Below are 18,162 nucleotides of genomic sequence, written 5' to 3' on the forward strand. Positions count from 1 at the left end.
CTGTAGAACAGAGCTGGAGTCTCGTCATCAGAGTGAGGTTGCCTGGTTCCCTCGTGTCTGTAGACCAGAGCAACAACCAGTTCACCATCTGTACCTCAAGCTACAGCCGTAGAACCAGAAAAGATGGGCCAACACATAAACGCTCCCTAAATCAGACGTGTGAAACGATCAGGGTTCAACATGTTCATGAGTGAGCTCTCGAGGTGTCGGCAGGTGTATTTATGAGTAGCTGGGGTAACCACGTTGTGACTCAAGTCCAAGTCCATTCCTCATTTGATTGTTGTTTGCACTCTACTGTTCTCACGTTGCAGAACTTTACTGAGATACATTTCAAACATATTTATACTTTATATTTATTATATAGAGGATAATAATAGTTATCACACCCTGCAGATAAGCCTGTTGTGTTGAACTGTAATGAGAGCTGATTTGTGTCATACTGCCATAGGACCAATGACACATTCAACCATCCAATCAAAGCCCTCCAGGTAGTGAATGTTCTGGTCATGTACCTTGAAGGCCCCTCCTCCTCAGGTCAATGCTCCCCTTAAATAGACCTCTGGTACAACAAGTAGGACGGTTGTCTACAGCAGCAGTAGACAGCCTCTGTAGGCAAGACACAAGATGGTGGCACACAGTCAATGTCCCTGAAACAGGATGCATACTGTACTAGTCTGTCATCACAGCATCTTCCATGACGCACACATTTATTGAGATATGTATGAGCTTTATTTACATTCTTATTTCCTGTTTTTCCCTTCTGTTGTCTTTTGTTTTTCTGTATTGTCTTTTCTTCTTTGTCCCTCCACCCTTCATCATCACGACCAGTTTGCAAGACATGGTGACAAAGTATCAGAAAAGACAGAACCGAGCGTGAGGAACTTTATTTGTTTGCACCACTGGAAATGATGCAGTATTCTACAGTCTTTGAATGTGTAGTTGAGAAGTTGACTTCTTGCTGTCACACTGTCTGAATGAGATATATTCAAAGGAGAAATCCCCCCCAGACCAATAAAAAAAGAAAAGATATTTGGAATGCACCTGGCATTTCGGGCCAATTATAATGTGTTGAGATGTTCCCTGATTCCTCATCTATTTCAAGACATCAGCTTTTGGTGTCAGGCCCTCAGAATCAAAGCTCAGTTGCAGATGCACACGTGGCCAACATTCAAAGGGAAGATACAGTGGAACAGTCAAGCCAAGGGGGGGTTTCCTTTGATGGGGGAAGGCTTGGGGATAATGCATCATCAACAGTCATTAGAGGTTCCCTCAACCCCCAGTCGACGCCACTCTTGATTGCACGGCCTCACATGCTGAGTTGCATGGCTACCACTGACAATATGTTGCTTAAGCCCCAGCATGAAACAAGTCTCCCTCCTCAGCTTCACTGTGGTTACTGCTTTGCAAAGCTTTGTGACTTGACTGAGATCATACTCACAGTTCTTCCTTTACACAGCCGGGGGGGGGCGTCATGTCAGACACTGCTGTGTTGTGTCGTAACAGCAGTCGATGACGAGTCAGCCTCTCGCTCCCTGGGCTATCTTAATATTTCATCTGGATGTGACTGGCTCGGTTTCGACTGCCCTCCTGACAGGAGAAAGAAAGGCTGTGTTCCTCATCAATCTTGGACTCGCCCTTGCTTAATAATGCAAAAGCGTCAAATGTGTTACAAAAAGCTGCCTTGCTCACCAGGCGAGGAGCACACACGCAGCATTAACCTCTGGCTCAGCCATCCCAGTCTCCCGGCTGTAAAGGAATTATTAATCCGAGTGTGTAGTGTTTTGATTTGTAATGAGCTGTTAGCATCGTCACATTGGAATCAAAATGTTTACTCACACAACATACAATTTCTATTTCTGTGAAATATAATTTATGGAGCTATACATTTGAACATATTAACATGATTACAGTATAATTCAATTGTATATGAAGCTGCTCCAAAATACATATTCTCAAGAAACGCTATGAACTTAAGATGTCATTGAAATCATATTGGGGTTTATTCTTAATCTACTGTACTGTAATGTACTTGGAAGACATTTACGCTTCAGACAGCACCAGCTCAGTCACAATGTTGTTGTCATTTGATATAGACGGTTAGCTGCAGCTAGGAACATTATAAGATAAAGTATAATGTGTTGTTTTCTTCTTAATTCAATTCAAATTATTTAGTAACGCCCAAATTACAAATGTTTCTCAGAGGGCTTTACAATCTGCACAAGGGACCTCACATCGGTTCAGGAAACACCGGCTGTGAGTGTTAACATTTCAGAATGTATAGAAAACGTTATTATGCCAAGTAACTTTCATTAACAGTCGCTTGATACCACGGCCCTCGCTCTGGTGCTACTTTACTTTACTTTGACTGAATGCACAAATGTCCACATTCATCATATCCGTGGTTCCAGAAACGTACTTACATTGTACTTACAGCCCAATACAATATTAAATATCGTAGTTGTAGTTTTTCTTTTTGAGAGCAATCAAAGCATCCATTGGTGACATGGAGCCTGGTGTCCTGCCACCTGGAGAACGTCCAGCCAAAAAACTGAATGTGATATATCGTATTGGAGGCCACGCCCACAAACAACTCCCCTGTCCTCAATTGGTTTCCTTTGTGTTTCGTGCCGCCAATCAAACATGTTCTCGGCCACTCGGAGGCCTGGAGGATACATGCACATTACGGATGTATCTCTGAAGACCTTCTTTAAAACTGTTAAGTATCGTAAGAATTTTAAATGTAAATCAGCACAGATAATTGACCATGCTTTTATAAATTCAATTGGCTTTTAGTACAGCTAATAAATTACTATTTGGATTTGTGTCTTGCAGCACAGATTAACGGTGGTACCTTTCCATGTGACACTGTTCTCCGAGCTTATGTTTCCACATGGTCTTGGAGACGGTGCATATGCCCATCTGGGCTCCAAAGCCACAGGGACTTCATTGGGCCGACAGCTTCATATATCGGAGGCACAAACTGTGTCTATAAGACCCAGGGACACAGAGGAGCAGAGCGGAGCAGGAGGATCCATAGAAGCTAATGATGAATGTAATAGTGTGTAACAGAGATGTACAACCAATGGCAGCAGAATGTCACAGACAATTAATGTCTCCTCTGCACTCTGTTTGTTTGCTTCCCCAGGCTGTTGGCAGGGCTTAACTAATGGGACGGTGGTCAAGGACATAAATTGTGGTTGACAGTGTGCGAAGTGCGCAATTACGTATTGTCCACAATTGTAGTTTTGGCTGTAGACCAGAGAAGTCTCCCTCTATGTGCTCTAACTGTTTCATGACATTATTACACAGATTAATGAGCGTAGACCCAAAACATTTATTTTACAACAATATTGTAGCAACTAAAGCTTGATGACTGTCTTGAGGCAATGTTAGATATTCACCCTAACCACTAGATACAAAGTCCTGGGCTTTGTGTGCCCCCTCCTCCCCCAGGATAGGGTAACACTATTTGGACTGAAAGAAAATGATGCCAGTCCACGACATAAAGCCCACAGAGGGCCTGCTACCTGACATTAGAGCACCTTCTCCCCTCAAGGAGTGAAGTCTTGTTTGAGAAGTCCACGGTGCCAAAGACACTCGGCTGCTCTGTCATCATAGACAGCAGCAAGTCCCCAGATTGTCTAATAGCAGAGGCATGTTTTGTATAGCTAATCACAGCTTAAGGTTATTGTATTCCATTAAAGCCAGCCGACTGCATTTGGATCTCACTGGGAAAGCCATTATTTGAAATCTCCCCTTTGAAATCCAGGGAGCTTTTGTCTCCGACTGCTAATGATTTTAATTCTATGTGGCACTGGGCCTCTCAGAGCTCCGTGTACTGGAGAAAGAAATGTTCTCTCTCTTCCCCGACAAGATGGGAGGCTTTCTGAAACCGATGCAGAGATGTGGCGCCCTTCTGATGTCTCTGTAGGACTATTAAGCTGTAACAACTTAATTTCACAGCGCCACACAAGCACTGGGCTTTGACGGCTCTTAATGAGTGTTGCGTTCTTTCCATCCGTGTCAGATTTTATGACAAGCCCTCTATTTTACTCCGTGGCTCACAGTGGTTCATGTATGCGTAATGATAATTGAGAGGAACCACCGTGCAGTGCCCAGCTGTGTACCAAATCATTCTGTCAAGAAGGGATTTTATGAGTGTGTGCATATGACTGCATGTGTGTGTGCAGAACTGGTGATGACAATAATTACCCGATGAAAGGTAAATCTGGACATGTTCGACGCAACTCTTTTTTATGTGGTTTGGATCTAATCTTTATTAAGTATATGCAGTTATTTCCAGATGAATGCTGTTTAGACATTGTAGATATACAAATATGAAGTTAAGTAGCAATAGATCATATTTGTGTGCTTTGTTCCAATTTGACGGCCATTGCAAGTCAGCTACACTTCCTGCTAAAGATAGAGTAATGTACGAAGTGAGATCATCCTTCTCCAATAACAACAATAGTAATACTATGCCCACAGTTAATCATTCAAGTCTCTTATGCCAATGCATTTCTGCATAAAGGCCATCATAAGAACGCCACTAGAGTAGCATCCTCACATATTGCACCATCACACCAAATCCCATTGTGAAACCACATTGTATTGAAATGTAGGAGATGTAAGCAGACAACCTCAACAAATAATTATTTGAACATTAAGTTCAATCCAGACCTGTGGCTCAGTGGTAGAGCAGGGTCATCCTTTAATCAAAGGATCGGCGGTTCGATACCCGGCTCTGCTAGTACATGTCGATGTGTCCTTGGGCAACACACTTAATCCAGATTGTTACCCGCAGGCTGTTCCTGCGTTGTATGAATGTTACTGGGACAGTAAAGGTAGAATGCTTGTTGGATGCCTGAGTGCCAGCTAGACGTAGCACCATGATAGTGAAGCACTCTTCTAACAGTGACAACAGTAAGAACTTTCTGTGTGGTGTTTACGTCGATACAACCTCTCGTGGGCATGTTTGGGTGCTAACTGGAATCTTTTGAGCATGTGCTGTCTTTTATCCAGTATGAATGTCACAATCCTTCTTTGCTTCCACACTAACACAAACAGCTTGTTCTCCATTCTTTGTCTCCACAGCTACAGAGAAGTGCAGGAACATTTCTACCAGTGTTGACTCACCTTTCACACCAACATTTCTTTGACCCTTTTCTCTCCTCTGTGAATAGCCATAACTTCTGTCGTTTTTCTATTCACAGCCTCCTTTTCCATCTTGTCTCTCCTTTGCTTCCACTGACTTGTTTTCCTGTCTCTGACTCTTACCAGTCAGGGGGATTCAGACACAGACTCTGAGGTGGAGGATCGTGTGGATGGGGTGAAGTCCTGGTTGTCTAAAAGCAAAGGTTCCACCAAGAACCTGTCAGATGACGGCAGCCTCAAGAGCTCCAGGTCAGTACGAAAGCAGCTGCTATTACAGAAATGTATTTTTCAAGCTGCTTTGTCTTTATTGTTGCCTGCTTTTTTTCTAAAAACAAACCACCTCTGTGGTAGATTTATTGACATGCCCAATGGCCAGATGGTATAGTTTACCTGAGCCGCCTGCTGAGATAAATGAATGTGTCTGCCAGCTGACAGCTACCATTGCCCCAGATTTGTCTCCTTACCAGAAGATTTAACTGCCCTCCCTCAGCTGAGCCATTACCAACCTTTTTGAAAAGTTGAATCTCTCTTAGCAGCATGTCCCCACAGACAAACTCTAAGGGATAAGCCAACACTGGCCCTTGTCGTCGCAGCGTTCAAGTTTAAGTGACTGTAATTGTCATTTGCCCCGGTACACCGGATTTCTTGGCCAGTTCTCTCAGACGTTCAACAACGGATAGATCAAAATAATGGGGTACAAAAGTTTAGTTTAACGTGTTGTTTAAGCTTTGTTTGGTTTGAATCTGATTTTCAAATTATGTTGTTGAAGTTTCGGTAATTCTCATAGGATTCACTGTTTGAGATCAGTATTAAACAGGAAGTACCCGGAAGAAATATGGAATTTAATGTAAAATATTTTAGTATATTTCAGCAAGATTACTGGATAATTTCCCACCAGGATGGAAAATGTTCGCTTGACCTAGGTTTCAACTTCACGCAAACCTCTTAAATAAAGTATTTATATTTGATACTTTAAGGTCCAGTGTGTACGATGTGGTGGCATCTAGCAGTGTGGTTGCAGATTTCAACCAACTGAATACCCCTCCACTCACTCCTCCAGACAAAACCGTGGTATATTTCAAGACCTTTGCCGTGTTCATTTAGGAGCATTGAAATTTAGCTGCCGTTATCACGGTTTTGCACTTGGCGGCTCACGTTGTTGCAGGTCGGTGACCTTCAGGTAAAGCAGCGGAGTCCGCAACATGGCGCTAAGGTAACAAAGACAAAACTATTTTGAACCGGTACAGAAATACAACTCATTATGTTTCCTGGAATCTTACACACTGGCCCTCAAAGTTTTTTCAGATGTATTACCTATGTATCTGCTTTAAGCTAAATGGCTATATCATTTTTATGTTTTTGCCATAATGCCACATGGGCCCATTAGCCAAAACATTTCGATTGCTTTAAAGTGGCTTTGTAAGATAATTTTTTTCCCATTCTGATCATTACTGTGGCCTTCATCGGTTCTCGGTAGGTTTTTCTACTGTCCTTTAGTTCCTTTTCAGTTGTCTGCATTCTCCTAATCTATTTCATTGCTTTACTGTACAATCTCATGACATTTCTGTTTTTATTTGTCATGTTTCATCATTTATTTTTGTATTCTCTTCCTTCCCTTCCACTCGACCCAATACCTCATCTTTGTCATTTTCTCTCCCATTGTCTTCATTCCTTCGTCCTCCACTGTTGCTTCTTTCTAGATTTGCTGTAAATGTAGACGCAAAGGAAGGGAAAGAAAGGAAAGAGGGTAAGGAATGGCAAGAGGTCAATAAAGAGGGCAAAGACGTAGAGCCGAGCCGGCCAATGTCGGTGATGAGCTCTCTCAGCTACAGAAAACGGTCCAACCTTAATTCCATCAGTGGCAAAGGGGATGCCCTCTTTAGTGCCCTCAAGGAGAATGCAGAGTCAGAAGAGGCTCTATCCCCCCATAAGGCTAAACCCAAAAACTTTGATCTTCAGCATGATACCTACTCGGTCAGCTCCAGGAGGAAGTCCCAGGCAGGAAATGACATGCATGACAGAGAATCATGCATCTCCCAGGCCTATTCAGAGGCCAACAGCCGGGCCAGGAAAGGTATGGACAGCCGTTGGGCTGATTTTGACAAAGAATCTGTAATTTCATACACTGCACCAAGTCGGGCCTCTACACGTCTTGGGTTAAGCCCCGAGAATGATGCCAAGTCTACCATCAGTTTAGGTCTGTCAAGCCCACTTGGACGGCGCCAAAGCACCTCACACTTAGATGAGGGCCGAGGCGGACGGTCACTATATGGCAGCACTCCCAGTAGCCCTTGCTTTAGCAGACGGTCTGGGGGCCGCAGTCCTGGAAGTGTTAGCCGAGCTGATTCCCATATGTCCCTGGCACGCAGCTGCCGCTTGAGCGAGTTTGATGTTGATATTGATGATAGTCGTAGTGTGGCCTTCACCGAGAGGTCGGCATACAGTCCTCACACATCCACTGGCCGCAGCACTTCCATGCCACCCCCACAAGCCAGATCATCAACTGCTGATAATGACCCAATTGATAATACCCAATTGGATATCAAACCAGTTGGTCATCGCAACTACCTGGACCCTGACCTGGAGAAAGCCATCAATGAGGTGCTGAGTTTCAAACCAATCAAATTTAAGCGCAGGAGCTTGGAAGACTCTGATGGAGAAGAAAAATCTAAGAATATTAAAGACGACAACAAAAGTAATGGAGATGGTAGTCGCCCTGTCAGCAGTCTTAGACGCTCTGCATCGGCAGTGGATTGCATGAGATCGTCCCGCAGCGGCAGCAGCTGCAGCAGTCGCCATCGCAGTAAGAGCAAAGGCAAGAGCAAGAAAAAGAAGAGAAGCCATAGCTCAGAGTCCGACAGCTCAGGAGACGACCACCGTCACAGGAGCAGCTCCAAGATGAGATCCAAGAAGTCTAAGAAAAAGTCCAAGAAGAGGGGCCAATCTTCGTCTTCTTCCTCGTCTTCTTCGTCTTCAGATTCCGAGTCGGACTCTGGGTCAAGTTCCGGGGCTTCAACCATTTCCTACCGAAGCTCCAGCAGTGTGAAGAGGGCCCCGGATCGAAAGGTGTCCGGCCCTGAAAGCGAAGGAGAAGCTCGGCCGCCGAGTGAGAGCCAGCCAATTAACAAAAAGGATGATAAGAAGAGGAAGAAGAGGGTCGACAACCTGATGATGAAGTACCTGTATCGGCCGGACAGTGACTGAGGCAGGCAGTAGGTGGTTGCCTGAAATGGACTTGCCTTGAAGAGTGTTTTTGAAGCATGTTGTTACCTAACCAATCAAAGACTATTTAACTCATCAATCAGCACCAGTCTGACTTGGATTAGGCATTTACAGTTCAGAATTCACATTTCTGGGTTGCTTTTGATGATGTGTATTGGGCATGCTAACAATTGTTGATGTTTACTACTACCCCCTCTCAGATTCATGTCAAACCATTGGCAGCACTACCTCTGTGGCTGATTTTCTTTTAGTCTAGTAAGGCCTTCATTGAGGACTCTTAAGGAGCTGGGTAGTGTAGTTAGTGAGAAGCTGCACTCAAGTCGGACTTTAATCAATCCCGAGATACCACTGACATGTATAGTCCCAGACAGGCAAAGATAACAAGAATTAAATAAGAGGGGCCATAATACACGTCTCCTTTCAGCCCCATAAGTGCAGGTATAATTAGACCCCAAGCTTTGATTAAAAATAACTCGCAAATTCATTTGAGATGCACAGTTGACAGTAATTAACCCCCAGTTTACAATGTTTAAGCTGTTTGGATGTATTTTCTTGTTCATTATAGTCATTGGAGATTACCTTTTCTTTTTTTTAATCATATTTAGATTTTGGTAACCACTTCATTTTCAGCAGGTTTGTAATTCAATATAGCTGATTCACATGACAACTGTAACATTATGAGAGGATGGAATCGCATCTGTTGCAGTGATTTGCATTTGGTATTTGAATGGCATTTATTCGGTCCCTTAGGAACAATAATAACACAATCATATTGCATGCGAGTGTTGTATCACATTGCAAGAGTTGTTGTTCCCACTAAATGCGAGAGCAAAGGCTAACCTGACAATATGCACAGCTAGCTCGTGGTTATGGGAGCTCAACAAGCTGCAACACAAGGACACAAAGCAAATAGACAAAACACAAGCAAATGAAGACAACCTCATCACCACTTAGACAAATAGCTGTCAAGTTTAGAGAAAACAACTGTAAATATAGAAGACGCAAGCAAATGAGAAACAAAAATCACCAAATACAGAAACGCTGCAAGTAAGAACTAGTAGATGCTAACGGGCTAATGCTCGGGGTGCTTATCTCTCCAATAGTATCACAGAGGCACAATAAGAGCCTAAAAACTCACATGAGCTCACCTTCAATTCAACTGACATGTAGTTGAATTGAACACATTGTGTGTTTGTGCTTTTCGTCCCTCGAGACTTGTGTTGTGATTTAGTTCCATCTTTGTGTTTCTGTGTTTTCTGGCGATTTCTATATTTCAAAGAAATCTACATTTTATTGATCCCCGTGGGTAAATTCTCCTCTACATTGATTCCTCCTTAGTTATTAAGGAGCAGTGGGCTGCAGTGAAGCCCGGGGAGCAACTGGGGTTCAGTGCCTTGCTCAAGGACACTTCAACATGAACTATGGGGATGGAACCGAGGACCTTGTGGTTACGGGACGAGCGCTCCCCCCATGAGCTACAGCCGACCCCTATTTGTGATATGTTCCTGTATTTCGTGTTGCCCCTGATCCAGGACCACTATGTATAACAGGCTTGGATGGCCATCTCACATTACCCTTAGGGCTTTTTTAGGGTTCTAGCCAATCTTCTTATCTACCTTCTCCGTGAGAGGAAAAACAAACAAACGCCCATGGAGAGTTTGTATTTTGAGTATTTGTCCTTCCTAAATGCAGCGTTTGTCTTGTGATGAGGATGATTGCGACGTTTGCTTGTTTTTATTTCATTGCGGTGCATCAAGCTCTGTTAGACACTGTACTGTTCTCGGCTCAATTTCCTGATAACAACATCAGCTTCTACTTGTTCTCTCCTGCTCCAGACACTACGGCTTCGAGAGATCTGATGAAGAGGAAGAAGAAAAAGAAGAAGGCGGGGCGACCCAGGGCTCTCAATACTCTCGATTCCGATACGGAAGCCAAATGAAAGAAGACGACAGCGAGGACCGGCCTCATGAGACCTCATCGTAGTCCTCGCTGTCGGCGTCCGCTCTCTGAAACGTGCCCTTAAGAGTTTGTCTTGCATGCAAAGTTGACCACATTTGTGTTGAGTTGGACAAAACCACACAGTTAATAACTCACAACCCTGCAGGAACACATGTTCCCAACACACCGTCAGAGCTTCCTGTTGCAGATCCTCACAGGATTTGGTCATATTTGACAAACTACACGGTGTTTGGCACTCATTAGTCACACACACACACACACACACACACACACACACAGCAGCTCTGTTGTTAACAACTCCACGCCGTTGGTTGCATGCAAGCAGCATTAGCTTGTCACCCTGTATGGTTGTAACTTAGCCAAAGAACTTGAGGTTGCAATGATAATAGATTCTTTCTGTCTCTCTCTTTGTCACTGTCACTCGTCCTCTCTTCTTCTACACCACAATAAGATGTATTGCCATAGTACAATGTATTGCCAAAAAGCCTTTGTTCAAGTGTGTGTGCACAGTGTTTTACTTATTGCCAATTGATGCGGAGTCCTGAGAAAAGTCCCATCCTTATTTTTATTCCTTTTCCTTTTCGGGACTAGTGCCATTTGATTTAAGTGGGCTCCTCTGCAGCTGGCTTCTCATTTCATGAGCTGCGTGCCGTACACCGAGGACACGCTCATCATCGGCTCCCTCTTTGTTTCCCTGCAGAAACGGGGAAGTTGTTCTGCCGTTCGCTCTTCCTTACAGGGAGGGTGATTGCATCAATAACTGCTCCTCCATAACAGCAAAGCATTTAGTTGATGTGCGATAGATTTGGTTTTGCAGAGGACCGCCGTCGAGCAAATTCATTTCCACGAGGTTTGAGCTTACCTCTGCAAAAAGCCTTGTTTTTAATTTGACTTGATTGAACTAATTCTTTAGTGAGGAATAGACTTTGGCTTTGTTCTTGTGCTTGTTGTTCACGTGTCACCTGTGTTTGTTTTACGTGTGATGCGCTTTCCTTTTGCAGAGAATGTACTTGACTTTGGGCATCAGTCCTACGTAGGGAATCCTCAAGCAGCATGTCCAAGGAACGACTGGTGCTGTTCTATATTTGTCTCTTTATCAACAAATCACATGAAAGGACCAAAACCAGCAGTGTGTCCTGAAGCTCAAAGGTCCACTTGACATGTTTTCTGGAGCTTTCACATCTCTTGGTGGTCTTCATCAAATGGAGCTAGCACAGTTGTCATTGCAACTCTTTAGCTAATCAGTTCATACTGAAGACTACTGAGTCTTCAAATATGGCTTATGTTGTGTTTTTTATTTTTTAAAGTCACATTTTCCATCCATAGTGTCACATCCAGTGCTTGTACGCATTACCTTTTGGGGTTTTGTGGCATGAATTATCTTGTTTTCTCTAACATGAGCCTCGCTAACAGATAGGCCAACAGGACGTGGAGTAGCCCATTTATCATTGAAACAAATCATTACAGATTGTATACCTCATTATTTCTCCCATATCCCACACATTTTGAATAAAAGTGACAGACCTAGCAGCCTTATAGCTGATTTGCTATTGGTCAATGCTGCACATTTAAATGCCAAACATCTCCAAAGTTTAATATGAACCGTACAGCAGATCCACTGATTGACATTAACATATCTCTGCTTGGATCTTTTCATGGGTTATGATGATATTGTAAGGAAAGTGTAGAATATCACCAGCATCTCCTTTTAAAGCCTCATTGTGTATTTTAACTGTAACTTTGTTAACTGGACACACTACAGCCTATATAATAACCATTACTGTGAAATTATGTTCGGTGTCTTTGAGGCCTGGCTATTTGTCAGGTGTTCTGTTTCTTCAACCCAATGATGCCTCGAAACAGCAACAAAATAGGAACCTGCATTTTCATGGTAGCTTCAGTGTCACACCTGGTCATCTATTTACTGAGCAGCATTACAATGTGTTTGAAAGCCATTTAGAGTCCAGGAGAACGTGACGTGGCATTTAGGGCTGAAAAGAAATTGTAGGCGTTGGTCGTTGTGGGAGTAGTTGGGTGTTATTCTACTATACATGCGTTTTGTAGACTTGTGTCTTCATTTATATTCTCTATGCAGTGTGGAAATGTGTTTTTGACCTTATTGACCCTGAAAACAGTGTCTTGCTTCAACGGAATAAAAACAAAAAAGCAGGCATGATATTACTGACTGCACACCGTATTTATATATAAATATGTGTATGATTGATGCTAGCTTTGAAAATAGTTCATGTTTATTTTCATTATTGAACAAATTGACCACTTGTTATACATTTTGCATTACAGTTTAATATATTGTAAATAAATGATGGTGATTGTTTTAGAATGCATTGAAGACTGAATTTGTCTGAGTTGAGGTGTTTTGCTGCTGTAATGTCATTTAAATGTGGTCTTTGCCTGTGTTCTTGTTCTAAGGTTTCCACACGACGTGTTTCCTGATTCATCCACTTGACCCGCGTTGACCCTGTGAACGCCTTCCCAAACTCCACTCAATTCATTATTGTCTTTGTTTGTTGTTTAATTCAGAGGAAAGTGAATATTGTCTGTTCAAAGCAGAGCTCAAGAACCAATAGCTCTCCAGAAACCTGAAGGCTGCGATGGAAGTTCTGTCTTACAGTGGTTCTCTAAAGTTCTGTCTTACAGTGGTTCTCTAAAGTTCTGTCTTACAGTGGTTCTCTAAAGTTCTGTCTTACAGTGGTTCTATGGACGGACACTAAAGTTCTGTATTACAGTGGTTCTATGGACGGACACTAAAGTTCTGTATTACAGTGGTTCTCTAAAGTTCTGTCTTACAGTGGTTCTCTAAAGTTCTGTCTTACAGTGGTTCTATGGACGGACACTAAAGTTCTGTCTTACAGTGGTTCTATGGACGGACACTAAAGTTCTGTATTACAGTGGTTCTCTAAAGTTCTGTCTTACAGTGGTTCTATGGACGGACACTAAAGTTCTGTATTACAGTGGTTCTCTAAAGTTCTGTCTTACAGTGGTTCTATGGACGGACACTAAAGTTCTGTCTTACAGTGGTTCTATGGACGGACACTAAAGTTCTGTATTACAGTGGTTCTATGGACGGACACTAAAGTTCTGTATTACAGTGGTTCTCTAAAGTTCTGTCTTACAGTGGTTCTATGGACGGACACTAAAGTTCTGTATTACAGTGGTTCTATGGACGGACACTAAAGTTCTGTATTACAGTGGTTCTCTAAAGTTCTGTCTTACAGTGGTTCTATGGACGAACACTAAAGTTCTGTATTACAGTGGTTCTCTAAAGTTCTGTCTTACAGTGGTTCTCTAAAGTTCTGTCTTACAGTGGTTCTCTAAAGTTCTGTCTTACAGTGGTTCTATGGACGGACACTAAAGTTCTGTATTACAGTGGTTCTCTAAAGTTCTGTCTTACAGTGGTTCTCTAAAGTTCTGTCTTACAGTGGTTCTCTAAAGTTCTGTCTTACAGTGGTTCTATAGACAGACACTAAAGTTCTGTATTACAGTGGTTCTCTAAAGTTCTGTCTTACAGTGGTTCTCTAAAGTTCTGTCTTACAGTGGTTCTATAGACAGACTCTTAAGTTCTGTCTTACAGTGGTTCTATAGACAGACTCTAAAGTTCTGTCTTACAGTGGTTCTATGGACAGACACTAAAGTTCCATCTTACAGTGGTTCTATAGACTGACTCTAAAGTTCTGTCTTACAGTGGTTCTATAGACAGACTCTAAAGTCCTTTCTTACAGTGGTTCTATAGACAGACTCTAAAGTTCCGTCTTACAGTGGTTCTATAGACGGACTCTAAAGTTCCGTCTTACAGTGGTTCTATAGACGGACACTAAAGTTCTGTCTTACAGTGGTTCTCTAAAGTTCTGTCTTACAGTGGTTCTCTAAAGTTCTGTCTTACAGTGGTTCTATGGACGGACACTAAAGTTCTGTATTACAGTGGTTCTCTAAAGTTCTGTCTTACAGTGGTTCTATAGACAGACTCTAAAGTTCTGTCTTACAGTGGTTCTCTAAAGTTCTGTCTTACAGTTGTTCTATAGACAGACTCTAAAGTCCTTTCTTACAGTGGTTCTATAGACACTCTAAAGTTCCGTCTTACAGTGGTTCTATAGACGGACTCTAAAGTTCCGTCTTACAGTGGTTCTATAGACGGACACTAAAGTTCCGTCTTACAGTGGTTCTATGGACAGACACTAAAGTTCCGTCTTACAGTGGTTCTATGGACAGACACTAAAGTTCCGTCTTACAGTGGTTCTATAGACGGACACTAAAGTTCCGTCTTACAGTGGTTCTATAGACAGACTCTAAAGTTCCGTCTTACAGTGGTTCTATAGACGGACACTAAAGTTCCGTCTTACAGTGGTTCTATAGACAGACTCTAAAGTTCCGTCTTACAGTGGTTCTATGGACAGACTCTAAAGTTCCGTCTTACAGTGGTTATATAGACAGACTCTAAAGTTCTGTCTTACAGTGGTTCTATGGACAGACTCTAAAGTTCCGTCTTACAGTGGTTCTATAGACAGACTCTAAAGTTCTGTCTTACAGTGGTTCTATGGACAGACTCTAAAGTTCCGTCTTACAGTGGTTCTATGGACGGAGACTAAAGTTCTGTCTTACAGTGGTTCTATGGACGGAGACTAAAGTTCTGTCTTACAGTGGTTCTATAGACAGACTCTAAAGTTCCGTCTTACAGTGGTTCTATGGACAGACACTAAAGTTCCGTCTTACAGTGGTTCTATGGACGGAGACTAAAGTTCCGTCTTACAGTGGTTCTATAGACAGACTCTAAAGTTCCGTCTTACAGTGGTTCTATGGACAGACTCTAAAGTTCCGTCTTACAGTGGTTCTATGGACAGACACTAAAGTTCCGTCTTACAGTGGTTCTATGGACGGAGACTAAAGTTCCGTCTTACAGTGGTTCTATAGACAGACTCTAAAGTTCCGTCTTACAGTGGTTCTATGGACAGACACTAAAGTTCCGTCTTACAGTGGTTCTATGGACGGAGACTAAAGTTCCGTCTTACAGTGGTTCTATAGACAGACTCTAAAGTTCCGTCTTACAGTGGTTCTATGGACAGACTCTAAAGTTCCGTCTTACAGTGGTTCTATAGACTGACTCTAAAGTTCTGTCTTACAGTGGTTCTCTAAAGTTCTGTCTTACAGTGGTTCTATAGACAGACTCTAAAGTTCTGTCTTACAGTGGTTCTATGGACAGACTCTAAAGTTCCGTCTTACAGTGGTTCTATAGACAGACTCTAAAGTTCTGTCTTACAGTGGTTCTATAGACAGACTCTAAAGTTCTGTCTTACAGTGGTTCTATGGACGGAGACTAAAGTTCTGTCTTACAGTGGTTCTATAGACAGACTCTAAAGTTCTGTCTTACAGTGGTTCTATGGACAGACTCTAAAGTTCCGTCTTACAGTGGTTCTATGGACGGAGACTAAAGTTCCGTCTTACAGTGGTTCTATGGACAGACTCTAAAGTTCTGTCTTACAGTGGTTCTCTAAAGTTCCATCTTACAGTGGTTCTATAGACAGACTCTAAAGTTCCGTCTTACAGTGGTTCTATAGACGGACTCTAAAGTTCTGTCTTACAGTGGTTCTATAGACAGACACTAAAGTTCTGTCTTACAGTGGTTCTATAGACAGACTCTAAAGTTCTGTCTTACAGTGGTTCTATAGACAGACACTAAAGTTCTGTCTTACAGTGGTTCTATAGACGGACTCTAAAGTTCTGTCTTACAGTGGTTCTCTAAAGTTCTGTCTTACAGTGGTTCTATAGACGGACACTAAAGTTCTGTCTTACAGTGGTTCTATAGACGGACACTAAAGTTCTGTCTTACAGTGGTTCTATAGACAGACTCTAAAGTTCCGTCTTACAGTGGTTCTATAGACGGACACTAAAGTTCTGTCTTACAGTGGTTCTATAGACGGACACTAAAGTTCTGTCTTACAGTGGTTCTATAGACGGACTCTAAAGTTCCGTCTTACAGTGGTTCTATGGACAGACACTAAAGTTCCGTCTTACAGTGGTTCTATAGACGGACACTAAAGTTCTGTCTTACAGTGGTTCTATAGACAGACTCTAAAGTTCTGTCTTACAGTGGTTCTATGGACGGAGACTAAAGTTCCGTCTTACAGTGGTTCTATAGACGGACACTAAAGTTCCGTCTTACAGTGGTTCTATGGACAGACTCTAAAGTTCTGTCTTACAGTGGTTCTATAGACAGACTCTAAAGTTCTGTCTTACAGTGGTTCTATGGACGGAGACTAAAGTTCCGTCTTACAGTGGTTCTATAGACAGACTCTAAAGTTCCGTCTTACAGTGGTTCTATGGACAGACACTAAAGTTCCGTCTTACAGTGGTTCTATAGACGGACACTAAAGTTCTGTCTTACAGTGGTTCTATAGACAGACTCTAAAGTTCTGTCTTACAGTGGTTCTATGGACGGAGACTAAAGTTCCGTCTTACAGTGGTTCTATGGACAGACACTAAAGTTCTGTATTACAGTGGTTCTATAGACAGACTCTAAAGTTCTGTCTTACAGTGGTTCTATGGACGGAGACTAAAGTTCCGTCTTACAGTGGTTCTATAGACAGACTCTAAAGTTCCGTCTTACAGTGGTTCTATGGACAGACACTAAAGTTCTGTCTTACAGTGGTTCTATGGACAGACACTAAAGTTCTGTCTTACAGTGGTTCTATAGACAGACTCTAAAGTTCCGTCTTACAGTGGTCATACCTACCATCATGTGGTCTGGGGCTCACCTGCTCACATACCATCATGTGGTCTGGGGCTCACCTGCTCACATACCATCATGTGGTCTGGGTCTTGATATTCAGTACAGTCTAGATGGAGATTATCTGCCAGCAAATAACCTGCAGCTTTAAGGCAGTTCATTAACTTCAGCTAACACGTTTATATATTTAGTATCACATTAACATCACACCACATTTATACAGTGTACTACTCCATCTGGTAATTAGCAATAGCTGCAGCAGTAGGTGGTGAGAATTAATGCATAAAATTAATAAATAACAGAAAAAAAAGACCAGACCTCCATTAGAAACGAGTTCATCTAAATGCACTGGCATCTGCTCATGAATTCAAATAGATATTAAATTCTTCTTTCATACTGGAATAATACACTTACTTGGAATTAATTGAGCATCTATTGTCAGCCAATTTTAAATGAATTCTCCTCGAACGCGTCGGTTCGGGAGGTTGGCCTCACGCTGTTTTCTCTTCACGGGTCAAATGCGTGTTGCTCCTCATCCTGCAGTGTCGTCGCACTGACAAGCAAAGCCAGCAGGAAACAACCAGAGGCGAGGTCAGATCATCTGAGGAGCTGGTAAGTGATGGAGATTCTCCCTCACTGTGGCTCTGCTACAGGGAAACATCCCCAAACAGCAGGCGGGCGGCTGCTCAGCTTCACCTCGCTCGGGATGTCCAAAGTTGCTCTGCTGCCTCAGCACTTCTAGGACGGGGAAATGGCAATTTCAGGCAATTCTCTCTGGAGTTAATACCTTATACTTCACTTCTGTCTGAGAGTTCAAAAAAAGAAACAGCCACAGCCTTTCTCTGTTTGAATTAGTTTAAAAATGAAACATAAATTATTCCAATCCATCTTATTCCTCTTCTTCCTCAGGCCTGTTTTCCTAGAAATCCCTCCCTGACTGGTGAAAGATTGCAGATTACTGCCTGCAACCTTTGTACCTTCTTAATCAAAACTACTTGAGGCCATTCAGTATTCATGAGCTGGATGATGGAAATTGGCCTTTCAGCCACGATGGCACATCTCTGTTGAGGGAGAGGAGAGACAGATAA

General features: G+C 42.6%; 1 protein-coding gene across 10 annotated transcripts in view; it reads left to right on the forward strand.

Annotated features, from left to right (window-relative positions):
• The window catches only part of myo18ab (myosin XVIIIAb), a 101,144-nt gene extending 88,464 nt beyond the window's left edge, over nucleotides 1–12,680 (forward strand). For 7 of the 10 annotated variants that reach the window (XM_034528883.1, XM_034528884.1, XM_034528885.1 and 4 more), the window contains 3 exons: nucleotides 829–873; nucleotides 5,281–5,403; nucleotides 10,212–12,680. In XM_034528883.1, the coding sequence (XP_034384774.1) occupies nucleotides 829–873; nucleotides 5,281–5,403; nucleotides 10,212–10,359 (316 nt within the window). In that variant the 3' untranslated portion in view covers nucleotides 10,360–12,680. Of the gene's footprint in view, nucleotides 1–828; nucleotides 874–5,280; nucleotides 5,404–6,854; nucleotides 9,721–10,211 lie in introns of those variants that run through there. The other 3 variants (XM_034528889.1, XM_034528882.1, XM_034528888.1) reach the window with 2 other exon arrangements.
• The last annotated feature ends 5,482 nt before the right edge of the window (nucleotides 12,681–18,162 follow it).

Source organism: Cyclopterus lumpus, chromosome 25 (assembly GCF_009769545.1).
Source record: "Cyclopterus lumpus isolate fCycLum1 chromosome 25, fCycLum1.pri, whole genome shotgun sequence".
In the NCBI taxonomy this organism is placed as follows: domain Eukaryota; kingdom Metazoa; phylum Chordata; class Actinopteri; order Perciformes; family Cyclopteridae; genus Cyclopterus; species Cyclopterus lumpus.